Consider the following 15,864-nt stretch of genomic DNA (forward strand, 5'->3'; position numbering starts at 1 on the left):
TGTCGTGCCCTCTTTACAACTGTCTTGGTGTGTTTGGACCATTCTAGTTTGTTGGTGATGTGGACACCAAGGAACCTGAAGCTCTCAACCTGCTCCACTGCAGCCCCGTCGATGAGAATGGGGGTGTGCTCGGTCCTCCTTTTCCTGTAGTCCACAATCATCTCCTTAGTCTTGGTTACGTTGGGGGATAGGTTATTCTGGCACCACCCGGCCAGGTCTCTGCCCTCCTCCCTATAGGCTGTCTCGTCGTTGATCAGGCCTACCACTGTTGTGTCGACTGCAAACTTAATGATGGTGTTGGAGTCGTGCCTGGCCATGCAGTCGTGGGTGAACAGGGAGTACAGGAGGGGACTGAGCACGCACCCCTGAGGGGCTCCAGTGTTGAGGATCAGCGTGGCAGATGTATTGCTACCTACCCTCACCACCTGGGGGCGACCCGTCAGGAAGTCCAGGATCCAGTTGCAGAGGGAGGTGTTTAGTCCCAGGATCCTTAGCTTAGTGATGAGCTTTGAGGGTACTATGGTGTTGAACGCTGAGCTGTAGTCAATGAATAGAATTCTCACGAAGGTGTTCTTTTTGTCCAGGTGGGAAAGGGCAGTGTGGAGTGCAATAGAGATTGCATCATCTGTGGATCTGTTTGGGCGATATGCAAATTGGAGTGGGTCTAGCGTTTCTGGGAGAATGGTGTTGTGAGCCATTACCAGCTTTTCAAAGCACTTCATGGCTACGGATGTGAGTGCTACGGGTCTGTAGTCATTTAGGTAGGTTGCCTTCGTGTTCTTGGGAACAGGGACTATGGTGGTTTGCTTGAAACATGTTGGTATTACAGACTCAATCAGGGACATGTTGAAAATGTCAGTGAAGACACCTGCCAGTTGGTCAGCACATGCCCGGAGCACACGTCCTGGTAATCCGTCTGGCCCTGCAGCCTTGTGAATAATGACCTGTTTAAAGGTCTTACTCACGTCGGCTACGGAGAGCGTGATCACACAGTCGTCCGGAACAGCTGATGCTCTCATGCATGCCTCAGTGTTGCTTGCCTCAAAGCTAGCATAGAAGTGACTGTGCTTCCCTTTGTAGTCTGTAATAGTTTGCAAGCCCTGCCACATCTGACGAGCGTCGTCGGAGCCGGTGTAGTATGATTCAATCTTAGCCCTGTATTGACGGTTCATCGGAGGGCATAGCAGGATTTCTTATAAGCTTCCGGGTTAGAGTCCCGCACCTTGAAAGCGGCAGCTCTACCCTTTAGCTCAGTGCGAATGTTGCCTGTAATCCATGGCTTCTGGTTGGGGTATGTACCCTGTGGGGACGACGTCCTCGATGCACTTATTGATAAAGCCAGTGACTAATGTGGTGTACTCCTCAATGCCATAGGAAGAATCCTGGAACATGTGATAGCAAAACAGTCCTGTAGTTTAGCATCTGCTTCACCTGACCACTTTTTTATAGACCGAATCACTGGTGCTTCCTGCTTTAATTTTTGCTTGTAAGCAGGAATCAGGAGGATAGAGTTGTGGTCGGATTTACCAAATGGAGGGCGAGGGAGAGCTTTGTACGCGTCTCTGTGTGTGGAGTACAGGTGATCTAGAATTTCTTTCCCTCTGGTTGCACATTTAATATGCTGGTAGAAATTAGGTAGAACTGATTTAAGTTTCCCTGCATTGAAGTCTCCGGCCACTAGGAGCGCCGCCTCTGGGTGAGTGGTTTCCTGTTTGCTTATTTCCTTATACAGCTGACTGAGTGCGGTCTTAGTGCCAGCATCCGTCTGTGGTGGTAAATAAACAGCCACGAAAAGTATAGCTGAAAACTATCTAGGCAAATAGAGTGGTCTGCATTTTATCACAAGATTTTCTACTTCAGGCGAGCAAAATCTAGAGACTTCCTTAGATTTCGTGCACTGGCTGTTGTTTACAAATATGCACAGACCCCCCCCCCCTCGTCTTACCGGAGTGTGCTGTTCTATCTTGCCGGTGCAGCGTATATCCTGCTAGCTGAATATCCATGTTGTCATTCAGCCACGATTCCGTGAAACATAAGATATTACAGAGTTTGATGTCCCGTTGGCAGGATATTCGTGATCGTACCTCGTCTAATTTATTGTCCAATGATTGCACGTTGGTGAGCAATATTGATGGTAACGGCAGCTTTCCCAGTCGCCTTCTGCGGATCCTTAAGAGGCACCCCGCTCTGTTTCCTCTGTACCTGCGTCTCTTCCTCTTGCAAATAACGGGGATGTTGGCCATGTCAGGTGTTTGGAGAATGTCCTGTGCGTCCTGCTTGTTGAAGAAAACATCTTTGTCTAATCCGAGGTGAGTGATCGCTGTCCTGATATCCAGAAGCTCTTTTTTGCTGTAAGATACAGTGGCAGAAACATTATGTACAAAATAAGTTACAAATAACGCAAAAACCCCCCACATAGTAGCACAATTGGTTGGGCGCCCGTAAAACTGCTGCCATTTCCTCCGGCGCCATTTTATGCTACAGCTACTCTCTGTTTATCATATGTGCATAGTCACTTTAACTGTATCTACATGTACATACTACCTCAATCAGCCCGACTAACCGGTGCCTGTATATTAGCCTCGCTACTGTTATTCTTCACTGTTGTTTTTATTTCTTTACTTACCTATTGTTCACCTAATACCTTTTTTGCACTATTGGTTAGAGCCTGTAAGTAAGCATTTCACTGTAAGGTCTACTACACCTGTTGTATTCAGCATTTCACTGTAAGGTCTACTACACCTGTTGTATTCAGCATTTCACTGTAAGGTCTACTACACCTGTTGTATTCGGAGCACGTGACAAATAAACGTTGATTTGATTTGAAACACCGTTGATTCAACCAGTGTGTGGAAGCTACCAGTGTGTGGAAGGCATTCATTCAATAGGAACGTCTAAGCATGCTTTGTGGAGCTGGGACATATGGTTGTTGTCTGTGTGAGTCTTCCTCCTGGCTGGAGAAGCAGAGGGAGAGGAAGGTGAGCCTGGACCACTGCCACAGTGTGGATGTGTTCTTACAGCCTTCCACCAGGGTACTGCCTGTCCACACGTTAGGGAACAGATGGGACACGGCTCTCTGGAGCGCCCCCGATGATCCTCAACCAATCAGCAAGACTCGCTGGGTGAGAGAGAAAGAGCCAGTCCCGGTGGTGGTTGCCATAGCGATGTGCTCCATCTATCCAACAAGCCTTCAGTCAATTGCCTCTAAAACAGTGAATTATCGCCTGGTCTCTCTGTGGTAAACACTCACTGGTCCCACAGCCTCTAAAACAGTGGATTATAGCCTGGTCCCTCTGTGGTAAACACTCACTGGTCCCACAGCCTTCAAAACAGTGGATTATAGCCTGGTCCCTCTGTGGTAAACACTTACATTTAGTTCCTTGGGTATAGAACAACAATTGTCCAGACAGGACATACCGTGGTCTTTCAATGTAATATCATTTCAATGTGGAGGAGAAAGTTTGACACTGTGAACTAGTGTTGCTTATGACTCTCTAGGAGACTGTACACCTACTTCTCTGGGACGGAGGCAGAGGTGTTGGGTCGTGACATAGAGGTAGTTCTCCTCTTGGTGAAGAAGATCTCCTTGTTGACCATGCGAACAGTTCCTCCATCACACTGGGCCTTACTGAGAGAGGCCTGGGACACATCTTCTTTGGTTAGATACCTGGATGGAGGGAGGAAGAGTATGGTTAGATACCTGGATGGAGGGAGGAAGAGTATGGTTAGATACCTGGATGGAGGGAGGAAGAGTATGGTTAGGTACCTGGATGGAGGGAGGAAGAGTATGGTTAGGTACCTGGATGGAGGGAGGAAGAGTATGGTTAGGTACCTGGATGGAGGGAGGAAGAGTATGGTTAGGTACCTGGATGGAGGGAGGAAGAGTATGGTTAGATACCTGGATGGAGGGAGGAAGAGTATGGTTAGGTACCGGGATGGGGGAGGAGAGTGGGAGTTTGGTTAGGATGGAGGGAGGGAGGAGGAGAGTGGGAGTTTGGTTAGGATGGAGGGAGGGAGGGAGGAGAGTGGGAGTTTGGTTAGGATGGAGGGAGGAGAGTGGGAGTTTGGTTAGGATGGAGTGAGGGAGGAGGAGGAGAGTGGGAGTTTGGTTAGGATGGAGGGAGGGAGGGAGGAGGAGAGTGGGAGTTTGGTTAGGATGGAGAGAGGGAGGAGGAAGTTACCTGGGGGGAGGGAGGACGAGAAGGAGGAGAGGAAGAGTAAGGTCAGATAGCTGGATGAGGAGAGGAAGGAGACACATCAAAGAGGAGGAATCTTGAAGAAAGGAGGAGGAGGAAGAAGAGAGGAAGGGGCAGATTTGCATGAAAGAGAGAAGGGGTGAGGGGCCTGTTGGGCTTCAAACAGCCCAGTGTAGAGAGGCTGGATGAAAGGACATGAAAGCCAGGTCCAACTGACAGTAGTACTGAGGTGTTGGGTGGAGGGGTGTGTCTAAAAGGCTAAACTGATCCTATATCAGCAGCACTCCTACTCTGAGTCTCTTTGTGAAGACGGCCCTGATCCTTCAGGACAACCCAGCACAGCACTACAGCAGAGTCTAACTAACGTCAGGATAATCACCTTCCCATCCATCTCCTTACTACATGATAATCACCTTCCCATCCATCTCCTTACTACATGATAATCACCTTCCCATCCATCTCCTTACTACAGGATAATCACCTTCCCATCCATCTCCTTACTACACGATAATCACCTTCCCATCCATCTCCTTACTACACGATAATCACCTTCCCATCCATCTCCTTACTACACGAATAATCACCTTCCCATCCATCTCCTTACTACCCGATAAACACCTTCCCATCCATCTCCTTACTACCCGATAATCACCTTCCCATCCATCTCCTTACTACACGATAAATACCTTCCCATCCATCTCCTTACTACACGATAATCACCTTCCCATCCATCTCCTTACTACATGATAATCACCTTCCCATCCATCTCCTTACTACCCGATAATCACCTTCCCATCCATCTCCTTACTACCCGATGATCACCTTCCCATCCATCTCCTTACTACACGATATATAGCTTCCCATCCATCTCCTTACTACACGATAATCACCTTCCCATCCATCTCCTTACTACACGATAATCACCTTCCCATCCATCTCCTTACTACACGATAATCACCTTTCCATCCATCTCCTTACTACACGATAATCACCTTCCCATCCATCTCCTTACTACACGATAATCACCTTCCCATCCATCTCCTTACTACAAGATAATCACCTTCCCATCCATCTCCTTACTACCCGATAATCACCTTCCCATCCATCTCCTTACTACACGATAAATACCTTCCCATCCATCTCCTTACTACACGATAATCACCTTCCCATCCATCTCCTTACTACATGATAATCACCTTCCCATCCATCTCCTTACTACCCGATAATCACCTTCCCATCCATCTCCTTACTACCCGATAATCACCTTCCCATCCATCTCCTTACTACACGATAAATACCTTCCCATCCATCTCCTTACTACACGATAATCACCTTCCCATCCATCTCCTTACTACACGATAATCACCTTCCCATCCATCTCCTTACTACACGATAATCACCTTTCCATCCATCTCCTTACTACACGATAATCACCTTCCCATCCATCTCCTTACTACAAGATAATCACCTTCCCATCCATCTCCTTACTACAAGATAATCACCTTCCCATCCAGCTCCTTGCTCCTGTATTAGCTCAGTTACAGTGTGAATCTCTACCTCTGTAGGAACCAGGGTTCCCAGTTGGACTTTGTTTCTACCATACTTTCTCAGCATGAAGTCTTTAACCAGCATATCATCTCTGGAAATCAGCTTGATGTGCAGTCAATGGGGCAAACCTTGATTAGCGAATAAATCCCACATCCTGTCAAACGCTTTCCTCCTACGTCCACTATGATTGGCTCTTGAGACACCCACCCCCACATGAACCAGGATGAATCTGTGATTATCTGATGCCGCCTGGGCACCAACACAGCAGGATGGAGACATATGACAGGTTCAATCCCTCCCCCAACCTACCTCTTGGTGCTGCTGTGTTTGCGCTGGGTGCTGGTCAGTTGGTCCAGGGCCAGGACTGGGCTGCAGAACAGGAGACCACTGCGGCGGACCAGTCTCTGCTTCATGGCTGTCAGAGTGCTCCACTGCTGGACAAACCTCAGTACCTGACCCACACAGAGAGAGTCACAACACCACTTTAAACCTCAGTACCTGACTCACACAGATAGTCACATCAACACCACTTTAAACCTCAGTACCTGACCCACACAGATAGTCACATCAACACCACTTTAAACCTCAGTACCTGACCCACACAGATAGTCACATCAACACCACTTTAAACCTCAGTACCTGACCCACACAGATAGTCACATCAACACCACTTTAAACCTCAGTACCTGACCCACACAGATAGTCACATCAACACCACTTTAAACCTCAGTACCTGACCCACACAGAGTCACATCAACACCACTTTAAACCTCAGTACCTGACCCACACAGAGAGTCACATCAACACCACTTTAAACCTCAGTACCTGACCCACACAGAGAGTCACAACAACACCACTTTAAACCTCACTGTGTCTTTAAATGACTGTGTCTTTAAATGACTGCGTCATTAAATGACTGCGCCTTTAAATGACTGCGCCTTTAAATGTCTACCTCTAGGTGACAGCTTCTTTGTAGTGACTACAGTGATGTCTACCTCTAGGTGACAGCTTCCCTGTAGTGACTACAGTGATGTCTACCTCTAGGTGACAGCTTCCCTCCTGTGACTACAGTGATGTCTACCTCTAGGTGACAGCTTCCCTGTAGTGACTACAGTGATGTCTACCTCTAGGTGACAGCTTCCCTCCTGTGACTACAGTGATGTCTACCTCTAGGTGACAGCTCCCCTGTAGTGACTACAGTGATGTCTACCTCTAGGTGACAGCTTCCCTCCTGTGACTAGACTACAGTGTTGTGTACCTCTAGGTGACAGCTTCCCTCCTGTGACTAGACCACAGTGTTGTCTACCTCTAGGTGACAGCTTCCCTCCTGTGACTAGACTACAGTGTTGTGTACCTCTAGGTGACAGCTTCCCTCCTATGACTAGACTACAGTGTTGTGTACCTCTAGGTGACAGCTTCCCTCCTGTGACTAGACCACAGTGTTGTGTACCTCTAGGTGACAGCTTCCCTCCTGTGACTAGACCACAGTGTTGTCTACCTCTAGGTGACAGCTTCCCTCCTGTGACTAGACTACAGTGTTGTGTACCTCTAGGTGACAGCTTCCCTCCTGTGACTAGACTACAGTGTTGTCTACCTCTAGGTGACAGCTTCCCTCCTGTGACTAGACTACAGTGTTGTGTACCTCTAGGTGACAGCTTCCCTCCTGTGACTAGACTACAGTGTTGTCTACCTCTAGGTGACAGCTTCCCTCCTGTGACTAGACCACAGTGTTGTGTACCTCTAGGTGACAGCTTCCCTCCTGTGACTAGACTACAGTGTTGTGTACCTCTAGGTGACAGCTTCCCTCCTGTGACTAGACTACAGTGTTGTGTACCTCTAGGTGACAGCTTCCCTCCTGTGACTAGACTACAGTGATGTGTACCTCTAGGTGACAGCTTCCCTCCTGTGACTAGACTACAGTGTTGTGTACCTCTAGGTGACAGCTTCCCTCCTGTGACTAGACCAGTGTTGTGTACCTCTAGGTGACAGCTTCCCTCCTGTGACTAGACTACAGTGTTGTGTACCTCTAGGTGACAGCTTCCCTCCTATGACTAGACTACAGTGTTGTGTACCTCTAGGTGACAGCTTCCCTCCTGTGACTAGACTACAGTGTTGTGTACCTCTAGGTGACAGCTTCCCTCCTGTGACTAGACCAGTGTTGTGTACCTCTAGGTGACAGCTTCCCTCCTGTGACTAGACTACAGTGTTGTGTACCTCTAGGTGACAGCTTCCCTCCTGTGACTAGACTACAGTGTTGTGTACCTCTAGGTGACAGCTTCCCTCCTGTGACTAGACTACAGTGTTGTGTACCTCTAGGTGACAGCTTCCCTCCTGTGACTAGACCAGTGTTGTGTACCTCTAGGTGACAGCTTCCCTCCTGTGACTAGACTACAGTGTTGTGTACCTCTAGGTGACAGCTTCCCTCCTGTGACTAGACCACAGTGTTGTCTACCTCTAGGTGACAGCTTCCCTCCTGTGACTAGACTACAGTGTTGTGTACCTCTAGGTGACAGCTTCCCTCCTGTGACTAGACTACAGTGTTGTGTACCTCTAGGTGACAGCTTCCCTCCTGTGACTAGACTACAGTGTTGTGTACCTCTAGGTGACAGCTTCCCTCCTGTGACTAGACCAGTGTTGTGTACCTCTAGGTGACAGCTTCCCTCCTGTGACTAGACTACAGTGTTGTGTACCTCTAGGTGACAGCTTCCCTCCTGTGACTAGACCACAGTGTTGTCTACCTCTAGGTGACAGCTTCCCTCCTGTGACTAGACTACAGTGTTGTGTACCTCTAGGTGACAGCTTCCCTCCTATGACTAGACTACAGTGTTGTGTACCTCTAGGTGACAGCTTCCCTCCTGTGACTAGACCACAGTGTTGTGTACCTCTAGGTGACAGCTTCCCTCCTGTGACTAGACCACAGTGTTGTCTACCTCTAGGTGACAGCTTCCCTCCTGTGACTAGACTACAGTGTTGTGTACCTCTAGGTGACAGCTTCCCTCCTGTGACTAGACTACAGTGTTGTCTACCTCTAGGTGACAGCTTCCCTCCTGTGACTAGACTACAGTGTTGTGTACCTCTAGGTGACAGCTTCCCTCCTGTGACTAGACTACAGTGTTGTCTACCTCTAGGTGACAGCTTCCCTCCTGTGACTAGACCACAGTGTTGTGTACCTCTAGGTGACAGCTTCCCTCCTGTGACTAGACTACAGTGTTGTGTACCTCTAGGTGACAGCTTCCCTCCTGTGACTAGACTACAGTGTTGTGTACCTCTAGGTGACAGCTTCCCTCCTGTGACTAGACTACAGTGTTGTGTACCTCTAGGTGACAGCTTCCCTCCTGTGACTAGACTACAGTGTTGTGTACCTCTAGGTGACAGCTTCCCTCCTGTGACTAGACCAGTGTTGTGTACCTCTAGGTGACAGCTTCCCTCCTGTGACTAGACTACAGTGTTGTGTACCTCTAGGTGACAGCTTCCCTCCTATGACTAGACTACAGTGTTGTGTACCTCTAGGTGACAGCTTCCCTCCTGTGACTAGACTACAGTGTTGTGTACCTCTAGGTGACAGCTTCCCTCCTGTGACTAGACCAGTGTTGTGTACCTCTAGGTGACAGCTTCCCTCCTGTGACTAGACTACAGTGTTGTGTACCTCTAGGTGACAGCTTCCCTCCTGTGACTAGACTACAGTGTTGTGTACCTCTAGGTGACAGCTTCCCTCCTGTGACTAGACTACAGTGTTGTGTACCTCTAGGTGACAGCTTCCCTCCTGTGACTAGACCAGTGTTGTGTACCTCTAGGTGACAGCTTCCCTCCTGTGACTAGACCACAGTGTTGTGTACCTCTAGGTGACAGCTTCCCTCCTGTGACTAGACTACAGTGTTGTGTACCTCTAGGTGACAGCTTCCCTCCTGTGACTAGACTACAGTGTTGTGTACCTCTAGGTGACAGCTTCCCTCCTGTGACTAGACTACAGTGTTGTGTACCTCTAGGTGACAGCTTCCCTCCTGTGACTAGACTACAGTGTTGTCTACCTCTAGGTGACAGCTTCCCTCCTATGACTAGACTACAGTGTTGTGTACCTCTAGGTGACAGCTTCCCTCCTGTGACTAGACTACAGTGTTGTGTACCTCTAGGTGACAGCTTCCCTCCTGTGACTAGACTACAGTGTTGTGTACCTCTAGGTGACAGCTTCCCTCCTGTGACTAGACTACAGTGTTGTCTACCTCTAGGTGACAGCTTCCCTCCTGTGACTAGACCACAGTGTTGTGTACCTCTAGGTGACAGCTTCCCTCCTGTGACTAGACCAGTGTTGTGTACCTCTAGGTGACAGCTTCCCTCCTGTGACTAGACTACAGTGTTGTGTACCTCTAGGTGACAGCTTCCCTCCTGTGACTAGACCACAGTGTTGTGTACCTCTAGGTGACAGCTTCCCTCCTGTGACTAGACCAGTGTTGTGTACCTCTAGGTGACAGCTTCCCTCCTGTGACTAGACTACAGTGTTGTGTACCTCTAGGTGACAGCTTCCCTCCTGTGACTACAGTGATGTCTACCTCTAGGTGACAGCTTCCCTCCTGTGACTAGACTACAGTGTTGTCTACCTCTAGGTGACAGCTTCCCTCCTGTGACTAGACTACAGTGTTGTGTACCTCTAGGTGACAGCTTCCCTCCTGTGACTAGACTACAGTGTTGTGTACCTCTAGGTGACAGCTTCCCTCCTGTGACTAGACCACAGTGTTGTCTACCTCTAGGTGACAGCTCCCCTCCTGTGACTAGACTACAGTGTTGTGTACCTCTAGGTGACAGCTTCCCTCCTGTGACTAGACTACAGTGTTGTGTACCTCTAGGTGACAGCTTCCCTCCTGTGACTAGACCACAGTGTTGTGTACCTCTAGGTGACAGCTTCCCTCCTGTGACTAGACCAGTGTTGTGTACCTCTAGGTGACAGCTTCCCTCCTGTGACTAGACTACAGTGTTGTGTACCTCTAGGTGACAGCTTCCCTCCTGTGACTACAGTGATGTCTACCTCTAGGTGACAGCTTCCCTCCTGTGACTAGACTACAGTGTTGTCTACCTCTAGGTGACAGCTTCCCTCCTGTGACTAGACTACAGTGTTGTGTACCTCTAGGTGACAGCTTCCCTCCTGTGACTAGACTACAGTGTTGTGTACCTCTAGGTGACAGCTTCCCTCCTGTGACTAGACCACAGTGTTGTCTACCTCTAGGTGACAGCTCCCCTCCTGTGACTAGACTACAGTGTTGTGTACCTCTAGGTGACAGCTTCCCTCCTGTGACTAGACTACAGTGTTGTGTACCTCTAGGTGACAGCTTCCCTCCTGTGACTAGACTACAGTGTTGTGTACCTCTAGGTGACAGCTTCCCTCCTGTGACTAGACTACAGTGTTGTGTACCTCTAGGTGACAGCTTCCCTCCTGTGACTAGACTACAGTGTTGTGTACCTCTAGGTGACAGCTTCCCTCCTGTGACTAGACCAGTGTTGTGTACCTCTAGGTGACAGCTTCCCTCCTGTGACTAGACTACAGTGTTGTGTACCTCTAGGTGACAGCTTCCCTCCTGTGACTAGACTACAGTGTTGTGTACCTCTAGGTGACAGCTTCCCTCCTGTGACTAGACTACAGTGTTGTCTACCTCTAGGTGACAGCTTCCCTCCTGTGACTAGACTACAGTGTTGTGTACCTCTAGGTGACAGCTTCCCTCCTGTGACTAGACTACAGTGTTGTGTACCTCTAGGTGACAGCTTCCCTCCTGTGACTACAGTGTTGTGTACCTCTAGGTGACAGCTTCCCTCCTGTGACTAGACTACAGTGTTGTGTACCTCTAGGTGACAGCTTCCCTCCTGTGACTAGACCAGTGTTGTGTACCTCTAGGTGACAGCTTCCCTCCTATGACTAGACTACAGTGTTGTGTACCTCTAGGTGACAGCTTCCCTCCTGTGACTAGACCACAGTGTTGTGTACCTCTAGGTGACAGCTTCCCTCCTGTGACTAGACCAGTGTTGTGTACCTCTAGGTGACAGCTTCCCTCCTGTGACTAGACTACAGTGTTGTGTACCTCTAGGTGACAGCTTCCCTCCTGTGACTAGACCACAGTGTTGTGTACCTCTAGGTGACAGCTTCCCTCCTGTGACTAGACTACAGTGTTGTGTACCTCTAGGTGACAGCTTCCCTCCTGTGACTACAGTGATGTCTACCTCTAGGTGACAGCTTCCCTCCTGTGACTAGACTACAGTGTTGTCTACCTCTAGGTGACAGCTTCCCTCCTGTGACTAGACTACAGTGTTGTGTACCTCTAGGTGACAGCTTCCCTCCTGTGACTAGACTACAGTGTTGTGTACCTCTAGGTGACAGCTTCCCTCCTGTGACTAGACTACAGTGTTGTGTACCTCTAGGTGACAGCTTCCCTCCTGTGACTAGACTACAGTGTTGTGTACCTCTAGGTGACAGCTTCCCTCCTGTGACTAGACTACAGTGTTGTGTACCTCTAGGTGACAGCTTCCCTCCTGTGACTAGACTACAGTGTTGTGTACCTCTAGGTGACAGCTTCCCTCCTGTGACTAGACTACAGTGTTGTGTACCTCTAGGTGACAGCTTCCCTCCTGTGACTAGACTACAGTGTTGTGTACCTCTAGGTGACAGCTTCCCTCCTGTGACTAGACTACAGTGTTGTGTACCTCTAGGTGACAGCTTCCCTCCTGTGACTAGACTACAGTGTTGTCTACCTCTAGGTGACAGCTTCCCTCCTGTGACTAGACTACAGTGTTGTGTACCTCTAGGTGACAGCTTCCCTCCTGTGACTAGACTACAGTGTTGTGTACCTCTAGGTGACAGCTTCCCTCCTGTGACTACAGTGTTGTGTACCTCTAGGTGACAGCTTCCCTCCTGTGACTAGACTACAGTGTTGTGTACCTCTAGGTGACAGCTTCCCTCCTGTGACTAGACCAGTGTTGTGTACCTCTAGGTGACAGCTTCCCTCCTATGACTAGACTACAGTGTTGTGTACCTCTAGGTGACAGCTTCCCTCCTGTGACTAGACCACAGTGTTGTCTACCTCTAGGTGACAGCTTCCCTCCTGTGACTAGACTACAGTGTTGTCTACCTCTAGGTGACAGCTTCCCTCCTGTGACTAGACTACAGTGTTGTCTACCTCTAGGTGACAGCTTCCCTCCTGTGACTAGACTACAGTGTTGTCTACCTCTAGGTGACAGCTTCCCTCCTGTGACTAGACCACAGTGTTGTCTACCTCTAGGTGACAGCTTCCCTCCTGTGACTAGACTACAGTGATGTCTACCTCTAGGTGACAGCTTCCCTCCTGTGACTAGACTACAGTGTTGTGTACCTCTAGGTGACAGCTTCCCTCCTGTGACTAGACTACAGTGTTGTGTACCTCTAGGTGACAGCTTCCCTCCTGTGACTAGACTACAGTGTTGTGTACCTCTAGGTGACAGCTTCCCTCCTGTGACTAGACTACAGTGTTGTGTACCTCTAGGTGACAGCTTCCCTCCTGTGACTAGACCACAGTGTTGTGTACCTCTAGGTGACAGCTTCCCTCCTGTGACTAGACTACAGTGTTGTGTACCTCTAGGTGACAGCTTCCCTCCTGTGACTAGACCACAGTGTTGTGTACCTCTAGGTGACAGCTTCCCTCCTGTGACTAGACTACAGTGTTGTGTACCTCTAGGTGACAGCTTCCCTCCTGTGACTAGACTACAGTGTTGTGTACCTCTAGGTGACAGCTTCCCTCCTGTGACTAGACCACAGTGTTGTGTACCTCTAGGTGACAGCTTCCCTCCTGTGACTAGACTACAGTGTTGTCTACCTCTAGGTGACAGCTTCCCTCCTGTGACTAGACTACAGTGATGTCTACCTCTAGGTGACAGCTTCCCTCCTGTGACTAGACTACAGTGTTGTCTACCTCTAGGTGACAGCTTCCCTCCTGTGACTAGACTACAGTGTTGTCTACCTCTAGGTGACAGCTTCCCTCCTGTGACTAGACTACAGTGTTGTGTACCTCTAGGTGACAGCTTCCCTCCTGTGACTAGACTACAGTGTTGTGTACCTCTAGGTGACAGCTTCCCTCCTGTGACTAGACCACAGTGTTGTGTACCTCTAGGTGACAGCTTCCCTCCTGTGACTAGACTACAGTGTTGTGTACCTCTAGGTGACAGCTTCCCTCCTGTGACTAGACCACAGTGTTGTGTACCTCTAGGTGACAGCTTCCCTCCTGTGACTAGACCAGTGTTGTCTACCTCTAGGTGACAGCTTCCCTCCTGTGACTAGACCACAGTGTTGTGTACCTCTAGGTGACAGCTTCCCTCCTGTGACTAGACTACAGTGTTGTGTACCTCTAGGTGACAGCTTCCCTCCTATGACTAGACTACAGTGTTGTCTACTTGCAGGTCAAACAAACTGACCTGAGTCCTGTTCTCTCTGCGTCTGAAGGCTTCAGGCAGGTCCTCCCAGCTGTCCAGTTTAATGTCCAGAGGAAGGAAATTCCAGTGCAGTGGACTGTCCTCCTGATGAAGGGAGACACACAGAGAATAGATAACACAGCTGAAAACACATTCACACACTTCAACTGGGCATTGCAACCAATTTTAAAAAAGACATTTGTCAGCCAATTCCTCATACGTAATACTTTACATTTCACCCAGACTGACCAATCTGATCACATTTTTATTTAGCAGTTGATTAAATCCATTTCTGAATAATGTGAGTGGCCTAGGATTAATCAAATCGGACATGATTTAAAAGGGTAAACCACATCTGATTTATGCCTTAAGGGTATTGTTATGTTGAAGAAGGTAGATAGATGCTTATCCTTTGATGGTACATAAGAGGTCTGTCACAGAAAATATTACATTTCCATTGGTCACTCATATCAAAAACATATTGGACTACAGGTAATAAGGGGAAATGAAGGAGTAGGAGAGAGGAGGAAGAGGAGAGAGGTGAAGGAAGAGGAGAAGGGATGAGGAGTAGGCGAGAGGGGACGAGGAGGCGAGAGGGGACGAGGGGGCGAGAGGGGAAGAGGAGGCGAGAGGGGAAGAGGAGTGTTGAGTACAGAGTAGAAGCAGCGTCATGTACCTGGGAGTAAAGGTAGATACGCTCAGTGTTCTTGCTGGCGCAGAACTTCATGTTGGGGTACAGGGGGAGACTGGCCGTAGTGTCATCAGCAGGACTAGATACGCTGTCTGTCTGGGCTGCAGGGAGGGAGAGAGGAGAAAGGTCATGTTGGGGTACAGGGGGAGACTGGCCGTAGTGTCATCAGCAGGACTAGATACACTGTCTGTCTGGGCTGCAGGGAGGGAGAGAGGAGAAAGGTCATGACGGTCTAGGGGTGAGGCTCCCTAATGATGACAATGCCTGCAAGAAAAGGTCAATTGGTGGAAATTAGACTCCATAATACATCTAGGAGGGACCGCCACAGTAAACAGCAGCTTTAGTTAGAATAGACAGGATATCTATCTAGGTGGAGACAGCAGCTTTAGTTAGAATAGACAGGATATCTATCTAGGTGGGAGACAGCAGCTTTAGTTAGAACAGACAGGATATCTATCTAGGTGGGAGACAGCAGCTTTAGAACAGACAGGATATCTATCTAGGTGGAGACAGCAGCTTTAGTTAGAACAGACAGGATATCTATCTAGGTGGGAGACAGCAGCTTTAGAACAGACAGGATATCTATCTAGGTGGAGACAGCAGCTTTAGTTAGAACAGACAGGATATCTATCTAGGTGGAGACAGCAGCTTTAGTTAGAATAGACAGGATATCTATCTAGGTGGGAGACAGCAGCTTTAGTTAGAACAGACAGGATATCTATCTAGGTGGGAGACAGCAGCTTTAGAACAGACAGGATATCTATCTAGGTGGAGACAGCAGCTTTAGTTAGAACAGACAGGATATCTATCTAGGTGGAGACAGCAGCTTTAGAACAGACAGGATATCTATCTAGGTGGCGACAGCAGCTTTAGAACAGACAGGATATCTATCTAGGTGGAGACAGCAGCTTTAGTTAGAACAGACAGGATATCTATCTAGGTGGGCGACAGCAGCTTTAGTTAGAACAGACAGGATATCTATCTAGGTGGAGACAGCAGCTTTAGTTA

General features: G+C 48.8%; 1 protein-coding gene across 1 annotated transcript in view; it reads right to left on the reverse strand.

Annotated features, from left to right (window-relative positions):
• Positions 1-15,864, reverse strand: part of zranb3 (zinc finger, RAN-binding domain containing 3) — an 80,018-nt gene that overhangs the window by 13,315 nt on the left and 50,839 nt on the right. Inside the window, exons 14-17 of the mRNA XM_038997395.1 lie at positions 14,842-14,957; positions 14,169-14,270; positions 6,054-6,196; positions 3,515-3,667 (exon numbers count right to left, since the gene is read on the reverse strand). Of these exons, the coding sequence (XP_038853323.1) occupies positions 3,515-3,667; positions 6,054-6,196; positions 14,169-14,270; positions 14,842-14,957 (514 nt within the window). The remainder of the gene's footprint in view (positions 1-3,514; positions 3,668-6,053; positions 6,197-14,168; positions 14,271-14,841; positions 14,958-15,864) is intronic.

Source organism: Salvelinus namaycush, chromosome 7 (assembly GCF_016432855.1).
Source record: "Salvelinus namaycush isolate Seneca chromosome 7, SaNama_1.0, whole genome shotgun sequence".
NCBI lineage: Eukaryota > Metazoa > Chordata > Actinopteri > Salmoniformes > Salmonidae > Salvelinus > Salvelinus namaycush.